The 12,523-nt window shown below is 37.1% G+C and overlaps 3 protein-coding genes across 3 annotated transcripts; 1 reads left to right on the forward strand and 2 right to left on the reverse strand.

The window, feature by feature from the left end:
• The first annotated feature begins 204 nt into the window (after nucleotides 1-204).
• On the forward strand, nucleotides 205-5,779 carry rac1a (Rac family small GTPase 1a). Its single transcript, XM_043254338.1, has 6 exons — nucleotides 205-513; nucleotides 1,140-1,211; nucleotides 1,621-1,738; nucleotides 2,293-2,355; nucleotides 2,855-3,014; nucleotides 4,529-5,779. The coding sequence occupies exons 1-6, from the start codon at nucleotides 479-481 to the stop codon at nucleotides 4,657-4,659; spliced, it is 579 nt and encodes a 192-aa protein (XP_043110273.1). The 5' UTR covers nucleotides 205-478; the 3' UTR covers nucleotides 4,660-5,779.
• Nucleotides 5,644-9,191, reverse strand: crym (crystallin, mu). Its single transcript, XM_043254337.1, has 8 exons — nucleotides 8,963-9,191; nucleotides 8,735-8,885; nucleotides 8,119-8,181; nucleotides 7,933-8,034; nucleotides 7,680-7,863; nucleotides 7,420-7,541; nucleotides 7,218-7,302; nucleotides 5,644-6,812 (listed from the first exon to the last, which is right to left on the reverse strand). Exons 1-8 carry the CDS (start codon nucleotides 9,127-9,129, stop codon nucleotides 6,748-6,750), a joined length of 939 nt encoding a protein of 312 aa, XP_043110272.1. The 5' UTR covers nucleotides 9,130-9,191; the 3' UTR covers nucleotides 5,644-6,747.
• Nucleotides 9,192-10,616: 1,425 nt separating this feature from the next.
• On the reverse strand, nucleotides 10,617-12,017 carry snu13b (SNU13 homolog, small nuclear ribonucleoprotein b (U4/U6.U5)). The gene is made up of 3 exons (XM_043254340.1): nucleotides 11,806-12,017; nucleotides 11,415-11,535; nucleotides 10,617-11,019 (listed from the first exon to the last, which is right to left on the reverse strand). Exons 1-3 carry the CDS (start codon nucleotides 11,806-11,808, stop codon nucleotides 10,757-10,759), a joined length of 387 nt encoding a protein of 128 aa, XP_043110275.1. The 5' UTR covers nucleotides 11,809-12,017; the 3' UTR covers nucleotides 10,617-10,756.
• Between the last annotated feature and the right edge of the window lie 506 nt (nucleotides 12,018-12,523).

The following is a 12,523-nucleotide window of genomic DNA, read 5'->3' on the forward strand; positions in this document are numbered from 1 at the left end:
TTATTCATGCCATTGATTAACATAACAACATAACATAAAAATTATTTATATATGCTCAAAAAACTTTTTTTAATAGTTTTCTTCTAATAGTTTCAGAGCCGTAGATCCGCTCCAGGCCGTTAGGAGGCAGCAGGGAGTGTGTTTATTGTTTGGGACGGGACTGGACGTGTGTTTGTGTATGTACGTGTGTGTGTGCGTGCGTGTGCGCGTGTGCGCGCGCGCGGACCGGGATCTGAGATTTTTGGGTGGTGGCTGTTTGTTTTACTGGAACAGCGGCAGCGGTAAATGCTCTGGAATGCGTTCGCCCAGCTAACTTTATTCAGTCGGGTTTGAGCGGAATTTCACATTTCCTTTCGACTTCTGTCGACTCTTCTTTCGCGCGTGTTGAATTTCGAGGACTGGATACCTCGGTCGGAGCAGCTTTTATCGATTCGTTCACAGAGAGAGCTAACGGGGATAGCGTGCTAAGTGAACACCGATGCAGGCCATAAAGTGTGTGGTGGTCGGGGACGGGTAAGTTTACGCTCGTTTTCAGCGTTGTAGTCCTACGCGTCTCGGACCTCTCTTTAGTTTTTTCTATAGCGTTTTAACTTTGTATAACTTGTGAGCCTTTATTTGAGAAACTTTTGAGCGGTCTTTGTAGCTCACGGATGTTTTAAAAGCGTTTATTTCACACACTTCACTCGTTTTCGACTTTTGTTTATTTAGCAGCAGCTAAAACGGCTATGATAGTTGTCCATATTTGTGTACTGGGGGTTTTCCGTGTAAACTAAACCTTCTCTGGGTTTCTTTTACATGTTAGGTCGTTCAAGTACACTTGAGTAAATGCAGTCTAAATGTGTGGGGAGTGTTGCAGTGATTTAATGGACAAGTTAACCAAACCCACTTTTCTAATTCTAATGAGTAACACTGGATGTTATGATGATGATGATGATGATGATGGTGTGTGTGTGTATATGTTATGTATGTGTGTGTGTATATATATATATATATATATATATATATATATATATATATATATATGATATATATATATATATATAGGATATCAGTGTTATATAAGGTATGGTCAGTCCTGTCATTGGATGTATTATATGAATGATCTGAAATAATGTTTTTTTTTTTTTTTTTTTTTTTAGGGCTGTGGGAAAAACATGCCTTCTGATCAGCTACACCACCAATGCTTTTCCCGGGGAATACATCCCCACCGTGTAAGCAGACCTTACTCTAACCCTGGCTTTCACATAGGGACAGTTTAGTCAAAGAGCAGACATTAAATCTGCACCGTGGTTTTGTAATAAGTTTTTGTTTATTTTTTTTGCGAGCCGGCCCTTCAAAGTCTACGCGACATCAAAACTGAAACGTTTGCTTCAAAAACCGGCATTGCTGGTCCTGTTGTGCCAGTTTCATCTGCGCATGTAATTCAGAGTAAAAAAAAAAAAATGTCGGCGCTTGCTTCACGTATTCCTCATTCTTTTTAACCCTTTTCCTTTCAACTGTCCGACTATTGTGGAAGTCGCTTCTAATAACTAAAATGAATTTGCCCCATAACCTGAGCTGCATTTCACATTCAATATTCCTCATGTTTTATCTCTGAACCGTATGCTGTCTTTCATTTAGATTTGATAATTATTCTGCTAATGTGATGGTCGATGGAAAGCCGGTGAACCTGGGACTGTGGGATACAGCAGGGCAAGAGGATTACGACAGGCTTCGGCCGCTCTCCTACCCTCAGACGGTACAATTATAATAACGGGGCTAAAGCCGATGTATAGTGATTTTATATATGTGTAATTACATATGTATTTGAGTTTCAGTGCCATATGGGTAATGTTTGAGAGTTTTTAATCTTTGCCTTAATGAGTCATGAGACCAGGAAGGATCTTGAAACTAGTTTGATGACTTATGTCCTGGAAATGTAATAAACACTACGCCTTACCACAGTAAAATGATTTAAAAATAGCCTGTGTCCTAAATCCTCGTAGGCTCAAGTGATTTTTATATGTTGCTCAGAGCATTAAATGGCAGTCCTGTGTCGTCGTCGTCTCTCTTGCTAAGGCTGTGTAAGTGAATGGCTCGATTGTTTGCCGTTGTCGTTCGGGCACAAACCTCACTGTGTTTTTGTTGCACTGTTTCACTTGGGAAACAAGTGGAGTCAATTTACAGTTCATTAATGCAACGGACTAGTCAATGCTGTGCTTTGCAGTTCATTCTGAAGGGGAAAAAGAACAAAATAATCCTGAAAGAAATAAGTCGAAGCATGAATTGAATATTTTGTCTCTTTTCTTATAGGACGTGTTCTTGATTTGCTTCTCTCTCGTGAGTCCAGCTTCATTCGAGAACGTCCGTGCGAAGGTAAGCAAGTGCTCACGTGTGTTGTGGTTTAAGTCGATGTGGGCTATATTTGGTATATAGGATACCAGCTCGGTGTATACAAATAAACAAAGTCAATGTAGGCGACTTTCGAAATGATCACAGTGAATGGAAAAGAAGAAGAAGAGGCGCTAAGAATAGACTGTCTGGCTTGACTGATTGAGAAAAAGTGGTTTCAAAACCTTAAAATTGCTTGTCGATGCAGCTGTAATAAAGCAGACGAAAGGTCTTTTTAATCATCTGCGTTTGCAAAATATCCAGCGACGTCCATTTCAAAGGATCAAGTGGCATTTGCCATTTTTCACTGCTGGGTGCGGGAGGTTGTGGTGTTTATCCAGAGGCGAAACATGGGCTAGCTTTGGAAATGGCACAGTAACATGCTATTAGTATTTTGAGTATAGAGTAGCCTACGTATGCTGTGCTTAGAATTATTTAACATTCAGTAGAAGCTCAACATGTCTGTTTTTGATTTCTTTAACAGTGGTATCCGGAGGTCAGACATCATTGTCCTAACACCCCGATAATTCTGGTTGGGACTAAGCTTGACCTGAGAGACGACAAGGACACTATAGAAAAGTTGAAAGAGAAGAAACTCACACCCATCACCTACCCTCAAGGGCTTGCTATGGCCAAAGAAATAGGTCAGCACTTCAGTATCAATGCACTGCCATTTAAATGCATTTTATTATTGCCTTTACACGTATTTGTGTATGTTACAGATATGATGAGCATCTCAAAATGTATTTTTAAAGCTGCAGTCTGTAACAGGTCTAAGGAAGAATAATTTGCTAATAATTTTGCGTTACTAGTATTTTGTTCATATGTAATTTGAAGAGTATGACGATTACAGGATTAGATTTCACAAAAACTGAAATCTGTCCACCAATACAGTGGTTCTCAATTCCAGTCTTCACACACGGATAAGTGTGACATCATATACCTTTATATTTATATATATATATATATATATATATATATATATATATATATATATATATATATATATGTATATGTGTAAAACTGTGTCTTTGATTTGTGGTAAATCTCCATCACCTGTTCTGAAATGGAGCACCAGTTAATACACAGAGCTGTAGATAACTGTCATGCTACGCAATATTGCGTTCAGTTTCACTGGTGATTCATTGGAGTCATTTATCAGTGATCCATGTGATCTGTGTGTATTAACTGGCGTGTGCATTGGAAAACGGCTGATGGAGATTTCCCGGCTTTACTGAAGTGACGTGCATGAATATATTGGACCATATATATCGCACAGCCCTAAGAGCGGGGTACGCGAGAACTGGTATTGAGAACCGCTGCACTAATACACTGCATATAAATAGTAGCAATGGAGATGTTAACAATTTAAGAACAAAGCATAACGGCAATAATAACAATTTGCACGGTTTGATGTTATATGAGCTAACCGATCATTAATCACCATTGGTAGTGCAATTAATTGTAAAGCTTTTTTTTTTTTCTTTAGTTGGTCAGAACAAAACTGGCAGACTTGTTAAGATGACAATATCCGGTGAAAATGATTATTTTGGCTTATGCTTCCAAGATGTAGGCTAGAAACTGTGATTCTGAAGTACAGTGTGCTGACTTGACAGTCACACATCAAAACTTTGCAGTCCACGCTGAGGAGCCGTTCCAAAGTACGAGTCGTAATCGAAATTCCACAAAGAAATGCAGTTGAGGGTTTTAGACGGAGTTGGCACCAAAGAGGCAAATCTTACTGACTGCAGCTTTAAATTCCAAAATTAAACTCTTAGTCTATATGCTTAAGTGACTAAAACGTCACTTAACATCCTTTGTAGTGTGACTGCCATCCAATAATCGTATATGCTTTTTAACGTCACATGGCATTTTACTGGAGCGCTTTATCTTAAGCCCATTTACTACTAGTTATAGCACTTTCAGTTTCATGTCCCAGGTACTCGCTCTTTTAATCACAGATTATAATGTTTAAACATAATTACCTCCCTCAAACCATTTATTTAGTTTTTGTCATGCATCAGTTTAAACCATCCATCCAACATTTCATCTAAACATCAATTGTAACAAAGGAATATTTAGTTCACGAAAGGCAACTTAAGTGTACCAGCCTTTTTAAAGCGTGGACGCACTTTAAGTACTCTTGTATTCACTACAGGAGCTGTGAAGTACCTGGAATGCTCAGCCTTAACGCAACGCGGCCTTAAGACGGTGTTCGATGAAGCCATCCGTGCGGTCCTGTGTCCGCCGCCAGTCAAGAAAGGGAAGAGGAGGTGTTTTGTCCTCTGAACTGACTGTACTCACACGCACCAGCTGCAATTTGAGCTCACCTGAGAGGGAAACAGTGGAGGCGGGGATGATGGGAAATGGGTCTCGGGGATGAAGAAAGAGTCTGCACAGTATATGTGTACAGATATTTCTCCCTCTTGCGTTGTATTTAGAATTGCGCCACTAACTAGCTGTTAAGATGCCAGATTATTTGTTTCCGAGATATGAGTGGCATCCATAGTTGTTCTCCTTCCCGTACACTAAGGAATTCCTGCTGCCTTCTAATGATCTCCTTTATTTCCCCCTCATTTTGATGAACTAAATACTCCTATACTCTATGTGAGCCCATATGTTTTGTTTACAATCTGCGTTTTTGTAGAAAATGAATTATTGCCAAACGTTAAACCCACACGGATTTCAGTTTGCTCACACTAACGGTCTAATTTTTCCTAATGGGCGGGGGGGGGTGTTAATCACGCATACTTGTAAGAGACAGAGATTGCAGTAATATCGAAGGAACTATTTTTCAAGAGGACAGCTGAAGTAAACACTTTATTTTTTTGGTTCCTGTGTTAATGTTTTCATGCTAGAGAGTTTATTTTGTTTGACTGTATAAGAAACAAACTTGGTTACAATGCATATAACGGCTTTTTGTCAGCATACAGCATATTTTCACTACTGTATCTGAATATTCAGAAGGACAGATCTCGTTTAATCTCTCTGTATTTTAGTCAGTCTTTTGGAGGAGTCTGACAGTGTTTTATCCATTTTACTGTCCCAGTATTGTATTTAGACTACAGATCTACCAGTGCCTAGTATCAGACCAGGGTTTCATTGCAACTGAGCGTGTCAGAAGTTTCTGTACTGTAGACTCCACAACACTATGGCATGGGGTTCATATTCTTGAAAGATCCCCTTAAAGACTGTTATATACGTATAAACAGTTTGTTGTAATGGTACATTAAGTATTATACTTATAATTGGACATGGTTCAAGACAAAACGGTTGGAATTTGCCACATGGAATGTTTAATTTTGACAGATCTGTAACTTTTTAAAACGCTTTATTCATGCTTTTGTCTCCACTAAAGCTACAGTGCATTAACCTTTATGTCTGAAAATAGAAACCAAATATAAACACATTTTTCTTTGTCCTTTGTTTTCCACGTACACTTTATGAACAAAAGTATTGGCACCCTACTTGACATATTTCCATGAGCGCATATCTTAATGTTTAAGCATTCAGTGGTATTCTAGGAAATTGTGTGCTGCTAATTTTATAGCAACAGTTTGGACAAGACCCTTTTCTATTCTATCACGGCAATGCCTCTGTGCATAAGGCAAGGTTAAAAAAAGACATGATTGATTCGGTGCGCATGGAAGAACTTGGCTATTCTCCGTAAAGTCATAAACACCTCTGGTATGCCTTTAAATCAGACCTTGAACCAGAAAGCGATCAATAAACACCAACTTGTAAGCCGTTGCAATATAGATGTTGATAAAAACTTTTTAAATGTATAAATTATGCTTCCATCTTTGTTGCCACAGTTTTGAAGTGCCCTTTTCTTTTCTAAATAAGGGGGTGTCCCAAAATGTTTTGTAGTACAGCATAAAGTGCTGCAGTGATGTGTTTTGGTAGACCAACCATAATCCGGAAGGGTTTTTCTATTGCCTTTTGGATTATTGCTGAAAATTAGTTATTAGCAAACCCTTTTTTTCAAGGCAATTACAAAAGGGTATGTATTGTACTAATGTATTTTTTTTTGTTGTAGAATAAAACATTAACTTAATATTAACTGCACACTTTATTTTAGGCATTTAACAAAAATCCAGTTAAAATAAACCTGTCAGCTTTGGGGCAACAGAACCAAAGAGTTAAACTGCTAACACATTTCTAGGTGTTAGCCAACAAAAATACATTATAATCTCTGTAGCAATCTATTAATGATGCTACAATACGTGAAAAAAGTACTGTTGCTTTTTATTTATTTTTTTTATACTAAAAGTACTTTAGTGATTATACTGTATAAAGAGTGATCAGGATAAAGATACCACCGTGGCAGACAAGACGATTGTGAAATCAGCGGAGGAAGCTGAGCTGGATGGTTCTTCAGTGTTCGCTGTTCCACTTCTCCAGTACAAGTTTGGCTGAGACAGCGTCTTGTATCCCCATTCCTGCATTTAAAAATACACAATATCCAGCTAGTCATAACAGCTTTGTTTCCACCGACAAATGTATCTTTCCAGAACTATCGAGTGCTTTCTAAAAAAATAAATAAAAAGCATCAGGAGATAACAACCTTGAGCAAATTCCACACGACATTTCGAAATTTTCACTACGACTGGCTGAAGATCAGAAGGGTTGTTTTTCTTATCTAATAAAAGTTATAAACGGAAATATTTCCTTTTCGTCTCTTGAGAAAACTGAAATGCAAATATCAAGCTTTTTACGAGCGCGTTCTGCTACGGCTTTCTGTCAGTGGTAAGAATGCTTTCCCCCACTTTTTTTTTTTTTTTTTTTTTATCTCCAGTACATCTTGTTCTTGAATTTTGGATCACAGCTGTGGAAAAACAAGTTACCCAGTGACTTGAATACCGTAGTCTTCTCACGCAGAGCAGGAACGGATCCATTTATAACTTCTCCGAGCTCTCCGAATACTTCAGCCTGGGTAAATGATAATGGAGAGTATATAGGAATTTGTGTTTTCTGTATGCCTGACTATAGTGACTCCACTAAGTGTTGGTGAGATCGGCTATATTATTGATGGAAAGTAATGCGTACTCCAGACAGAATGATGTCTCCTGACTCTGCCGTCGCCCCCTCTCTGCTGTCCACGTACACTACAGCCTCTCTCATCAATATGTCATCCAGTTCCCTCCAGTCTGGCCGACAAGCGCCAACCGCTGTCATAAAACAAAGCGACGCCATAAATAAATACATGCTCATGCAACAACATCTGAACTGTATCTTTAAGTCATGACTATATTCTGAGTACCTTACTGGTTAAATGCATCTCATTGGAAATACGTGGAGCTGCTGACCTGCTATGTGTGCACCTGGTTTGACCCACTCCCCGAAGAGAATCGGCTCACTTGCACCTGTGGCGGTAACTATTACATCAGCCCCCATCACGGCCTCCTTCACCGAAGAACAGACTGTTACAGGACCTTGGAGATCATTAACGAACCGTTGAGCCATTTCTTTCCTTCTGCTCCACACGCGGACCTGAATTGAATACAGCACTGGATTATATCACACACAAACAGTTTTGAATGACTCGGATGTATTTCCTACCTCTTTGAACTCGAAGAGTTTTGTGAAAACGTCATAGTGGCTTCTAGCCTGCTGCCCTGAACCGAGGATGCACAGCACTTCTGAAAGAGCTGGCTTGAAAAGCTGGAGAAAGAAAATCACATTCAGATTAAGTGACTCCATGTACTACATCGTTACAAACTTGTGGTCTGTTTCAGAGGAACCTACTTTAGCTGATATGGCTGATACGGCTGCGGTTCGTTTGGCTGTGATGGCCTCCCCATCCATGATCTAAAATTAGAGATGGCGTTACGGAACTACATATTAAATGTGAAATATTTGACTATTTAAAATAACTGCTTTCTATTTCAACATACTTTAGTGTCACATGATCCCTCAGAAATCATTCTGGTTTGCTGTCTAAGAAACATTAATTATGATTTTTTTTCAGGGTTTCTTGATGAATTTAAAGATCCATAGATCAGCATTTATCTAAAATAAAAAGCTTTTGCAACACTATACCGTTATTATAACATCATTACATTAAAGAAACCTAAAAAAAAAAAAAAAAGCTACTCCCCTGTTTTCAACATAACATGTTTTTTGACTATCAAATCATAATATTAGATTGATTTCTGAACCATCATGTGACTGGAGTAATGTAAATAAATAAAAAAATCTGCCTTGAAATAATATAAATACAATTATAAAATGAAACAGGAAGTGACATCACAGAGATGCTTTTTTTTACTGTATACTCGTTATTGACCCAGAAAACAATCCCAAACATGAACAGATGTCCACAAGAGATGATGTTAAGCTAATGAGTTTTAGTGTTTCTCACCGCAGTCACATTTCCATGCTCGGGATGAAACAGTAACACAGTTGCTTGAGTTGACGGTAAACCGGACCCCTCTGGACGCTGGTAGAAGGTCACCATCTTAGTGCATAAAATACCCTCAGCGGCCAAATATGCAGGCATAACGCCCAAAAACCTGGAAAATGCAGAAAGTTTTCATTCCTATATGTCTGTAAGCGATCGTGATATTTAGAGATATGGAAATATTCATACCCGTTGTGTTGCTGTATAGGGACCACAGATCTCACAGGCTGGATTATTTCTGAACTGCTCCGTTTAGAAAACTTTCCCATGACAGACTCCAGTCTGGGAATCAGATCATCATAACCGAGCACGCGCTCGACCTCGCGTTTGCTCAATAAAACGGGAGACTCGCTCATGGTTTTTTTTCACCTGTCTTTCGGTCTTGCTATTTTCAAAGACTTCTCTGTTTATTGTGGACTTTAGTTTCTCGGTCACGTGGTTCACTGGATTTTTTTTTTCTGAGGAATATTTTATTTATTTTTATTATTGAACAGTACAAACGTTATGACACAGATACAATTATACATAAAGACAAAAATAATAACAAACAAAAAAACTAAACAATAAGTGTACATCTTAAGACACGAGGGATGAATACAGGGATACTGTTTTCATAGCTTTCACATTAGTAGAGTTATTTATAGTTTCATTTATTTATAGACATTTATAGAATTATTATAGGTTTAGAGTTTATAAATATGAAATTTAGCTACCACAAAATATAAATTGTGTAATATTTTCCTGTTTTTTTTCTTTTGAATAGTCATACATACCAAAGAAAAATTTTAAAACAAAAGTAAAAGTCGCTCGCAAAATAAGATTGGATAAATGCTAAAAAATCTGACCAAAATGTTTCTGTGTAGGTGCACGGCCGAAACGAATGAAGTCTTCATCAGATGAATGACAAAAACTGCAGTTCATCTCAATTTTCAGACTTATTACGTGGTTCACTGGAGCGGCAGTTTCCTTCTGTTGTATCTGAATAAAAACCCAAATAGAAATATTTTTGAATTGTGGGGCATGACAATTACACATCTTATTAAAAACTCGAAAACGTTAAAATAAAATAAACAGATTATGTGATGTCACCTCACTGTCTGGCAAATCATTTATCGTCATATATAAACAATGTAAATGTAGTGTAGTGTAAATATCATATATATATATATATATATATATATATATATATATATATATATATACACACACATATGGATTTACAATAAACAAAATTACAAACGTAACACTACTGTTGCATTTTCATGAGCTGCACTCAAAGATCTAAGTACTATGTACACAAAAGACTCTAAAATATTTCTCACAAATCTGTTTTAGCGTGCACTTGTCCTTTGCGGAAATAATCCGTCCACCTCACAGGATGATTATTGCACAAGTGTGCCTTAGGCTGGCCACAGTAAAAAGCTCTAAAATGTGCAGATTCATTTAGATAAGAGGTATTTATCGATCACACCTATTATGTGCATTTCAGATGTCTTATATAAACCATCTGCAGCTGTTACATGGAAAATAATAAGTACTACACAATCAACATTTTAATGCACAAAATGGTACCATTCTTTTACCTTTTACCTCAAAAGAATAAGATCACTTTAAATGTTATTAAAAAGTGAAACAATACTTAGTGAAGTGTAATATAATAATCACTTAAAATGCATGATTTGTTTTTGTGTGTACATTTGACAGTAATTATTGTTGTGTTAAATTCACAAATTTTTCACTTTGTTACAGAAACAGCATTGCACTCACTTTTACAACTGCCGATGTATTAAAGCTAGATACACAGTACGTACCTCAAGCAAGCACAAAAAACCCACACAAAACATTTGATTTCAACCGAACTTTATTCCGGCAGTCAATAGCTGAGAAACACACTCAACATTATTTGATTCTTTAAAAAAAAAAAAAAAAAAAACCTCTGAAGGATTGTACAAAAAGATCATTTATAAAAACAAAAATATCAGCTCAAACTAGGAGTCTTTCAATAGCCATCTGCACAGACTGAATCTGAGGTTTCAGCTGCGATCCCTCCTTGATGGTGACCGATGTGGCGATGACAGGTCTTGACACCCCACACGCACGTCCCAGAGCTTGTTTAGAGCGCACGAACACATACGGCACGTTCTTATCCTCACACAGCAGCGGCAGGTGCAGGATGATCTCCAGAGGTTCAGCATCGGCAGCCATCACGATGAACTCAGAAATCCCACGGTTAAGAGTTTTGGTGGCTGTGGAAGACGGTAAGAGTCAAAGCTGGCAAAAGCGACATTTACGATATGCAGTCAATCAGAAAAATTCATTCGATAATTAAAGTTTTGTTTCTCCATTCTCAACCACACAGCTCTGAAGATGATGTTCTAAAGGAGTAATAAATGCTGGAAATTTGGTCAATGCAGTAGACATGCAATTTATCTTTGCTACATGAAAAGTAAAAAGGGCTGTGGCAAAAAAAAAAAGGTAAGTAAACTTCAACACCCACAATGCAACTGGCAAAACGCATAAGATCTTTAATTTTAATGAAGGTTTTACATCATCCAGTGGACTTTTTCTGACAAAAAAACCCCAAAAGCATTTATTTACACAGTAAACATTGCTGGTTAAAATCTGTGAACTATCACTTTACCTTCATTAGCCCCCTTTCTCAGCTGTTTGTAGTTCGACGCCTGCTGAACCAGATCCAAGATGGTTTTGGAGAGCGTGGCGTCTGCCAGAGGATAGGCTTTCGGGTTCACTTCAGCTTCAGTCTGTGTGAAAACAGAGATAGACAAAAGAGCAACGCGTTATCAGCAAGACACTCGACAAACGTTACTTGAAGTTAAACAAACGACTTTGATTATTTGGTCAACGCAATGTCTGATAACACGGTTACAAGTGCATAAAAAGAATAAGATCAAATGTATAAATGCTTGTATTATTCCGGCAGGTAAAATTAAACATAGCTTAAAAATTGCTACACGTTGAATGCAGAGAAGCAACATCCTAAACTAGTAAGAAGTCCCACGCGGGATACTCACCATTATGTCTGTTGTATTTTGGCCTGTTACCGACTTACAAACACACGGGTCCTCTCGGCAAGAGCTTCACGGAGGACAGTACTACTTAACTAAACAGAAAATGTATAGAGTTTAGCAATTAAACTAAAGAAATCGCTTCGTATACCAGAGAAGCTGTGGGATCTTCGCTACTACAGCGGCTCACAACACGTGTTTGTGGTAGAGACACTGCGCATGCTCACATTCAACCCACTTCCGGGAGTCTTTTTTTTTAATTAAAATAATTACATTAATTAAATTTTCAAAGACATTCCTTATGTGATGTTAAATATCATTAAGCATATGTAAAATGTATATAATAAAATATTTGTATTTATATTTTAGTTTTATTTATAGATTCTAAATTCGGAAAGAATAGTAGTGTGTTAGTACGCTGCAGAGACATATCTGGACCAGTATATATATATATATATATATATATATATATATATATATATATATATATATATATATATATATATATATATATATATATATATATATATATATATATATATATATATATATATATATATATATATATATATATATATATATATATATATATATATATATATATATATATATATATATATATATATATATATAATTTAATTAGTACTGTATTAACCTCGTGAACTAATGGTGTGTGTCTGGAGTCTGTTTATTTTATAACCAGTCTGGAGTCTGAACAATTTGT

Source organism: Puntigrus tetrazona, chromosome 12, assembly GCF_018831695.1.
Source record: "Puntigrus tetrazona isolate hp1 chromosome 12, ASM1883169v1, whole genome shotgun sequence".
Lineage (NCBI taxonomy): Eukaryota > Metazoa > Chordata > Actinopteri > Cypriniformes > Cyprinidae > Puntigrus > Puntigrus tetrazona.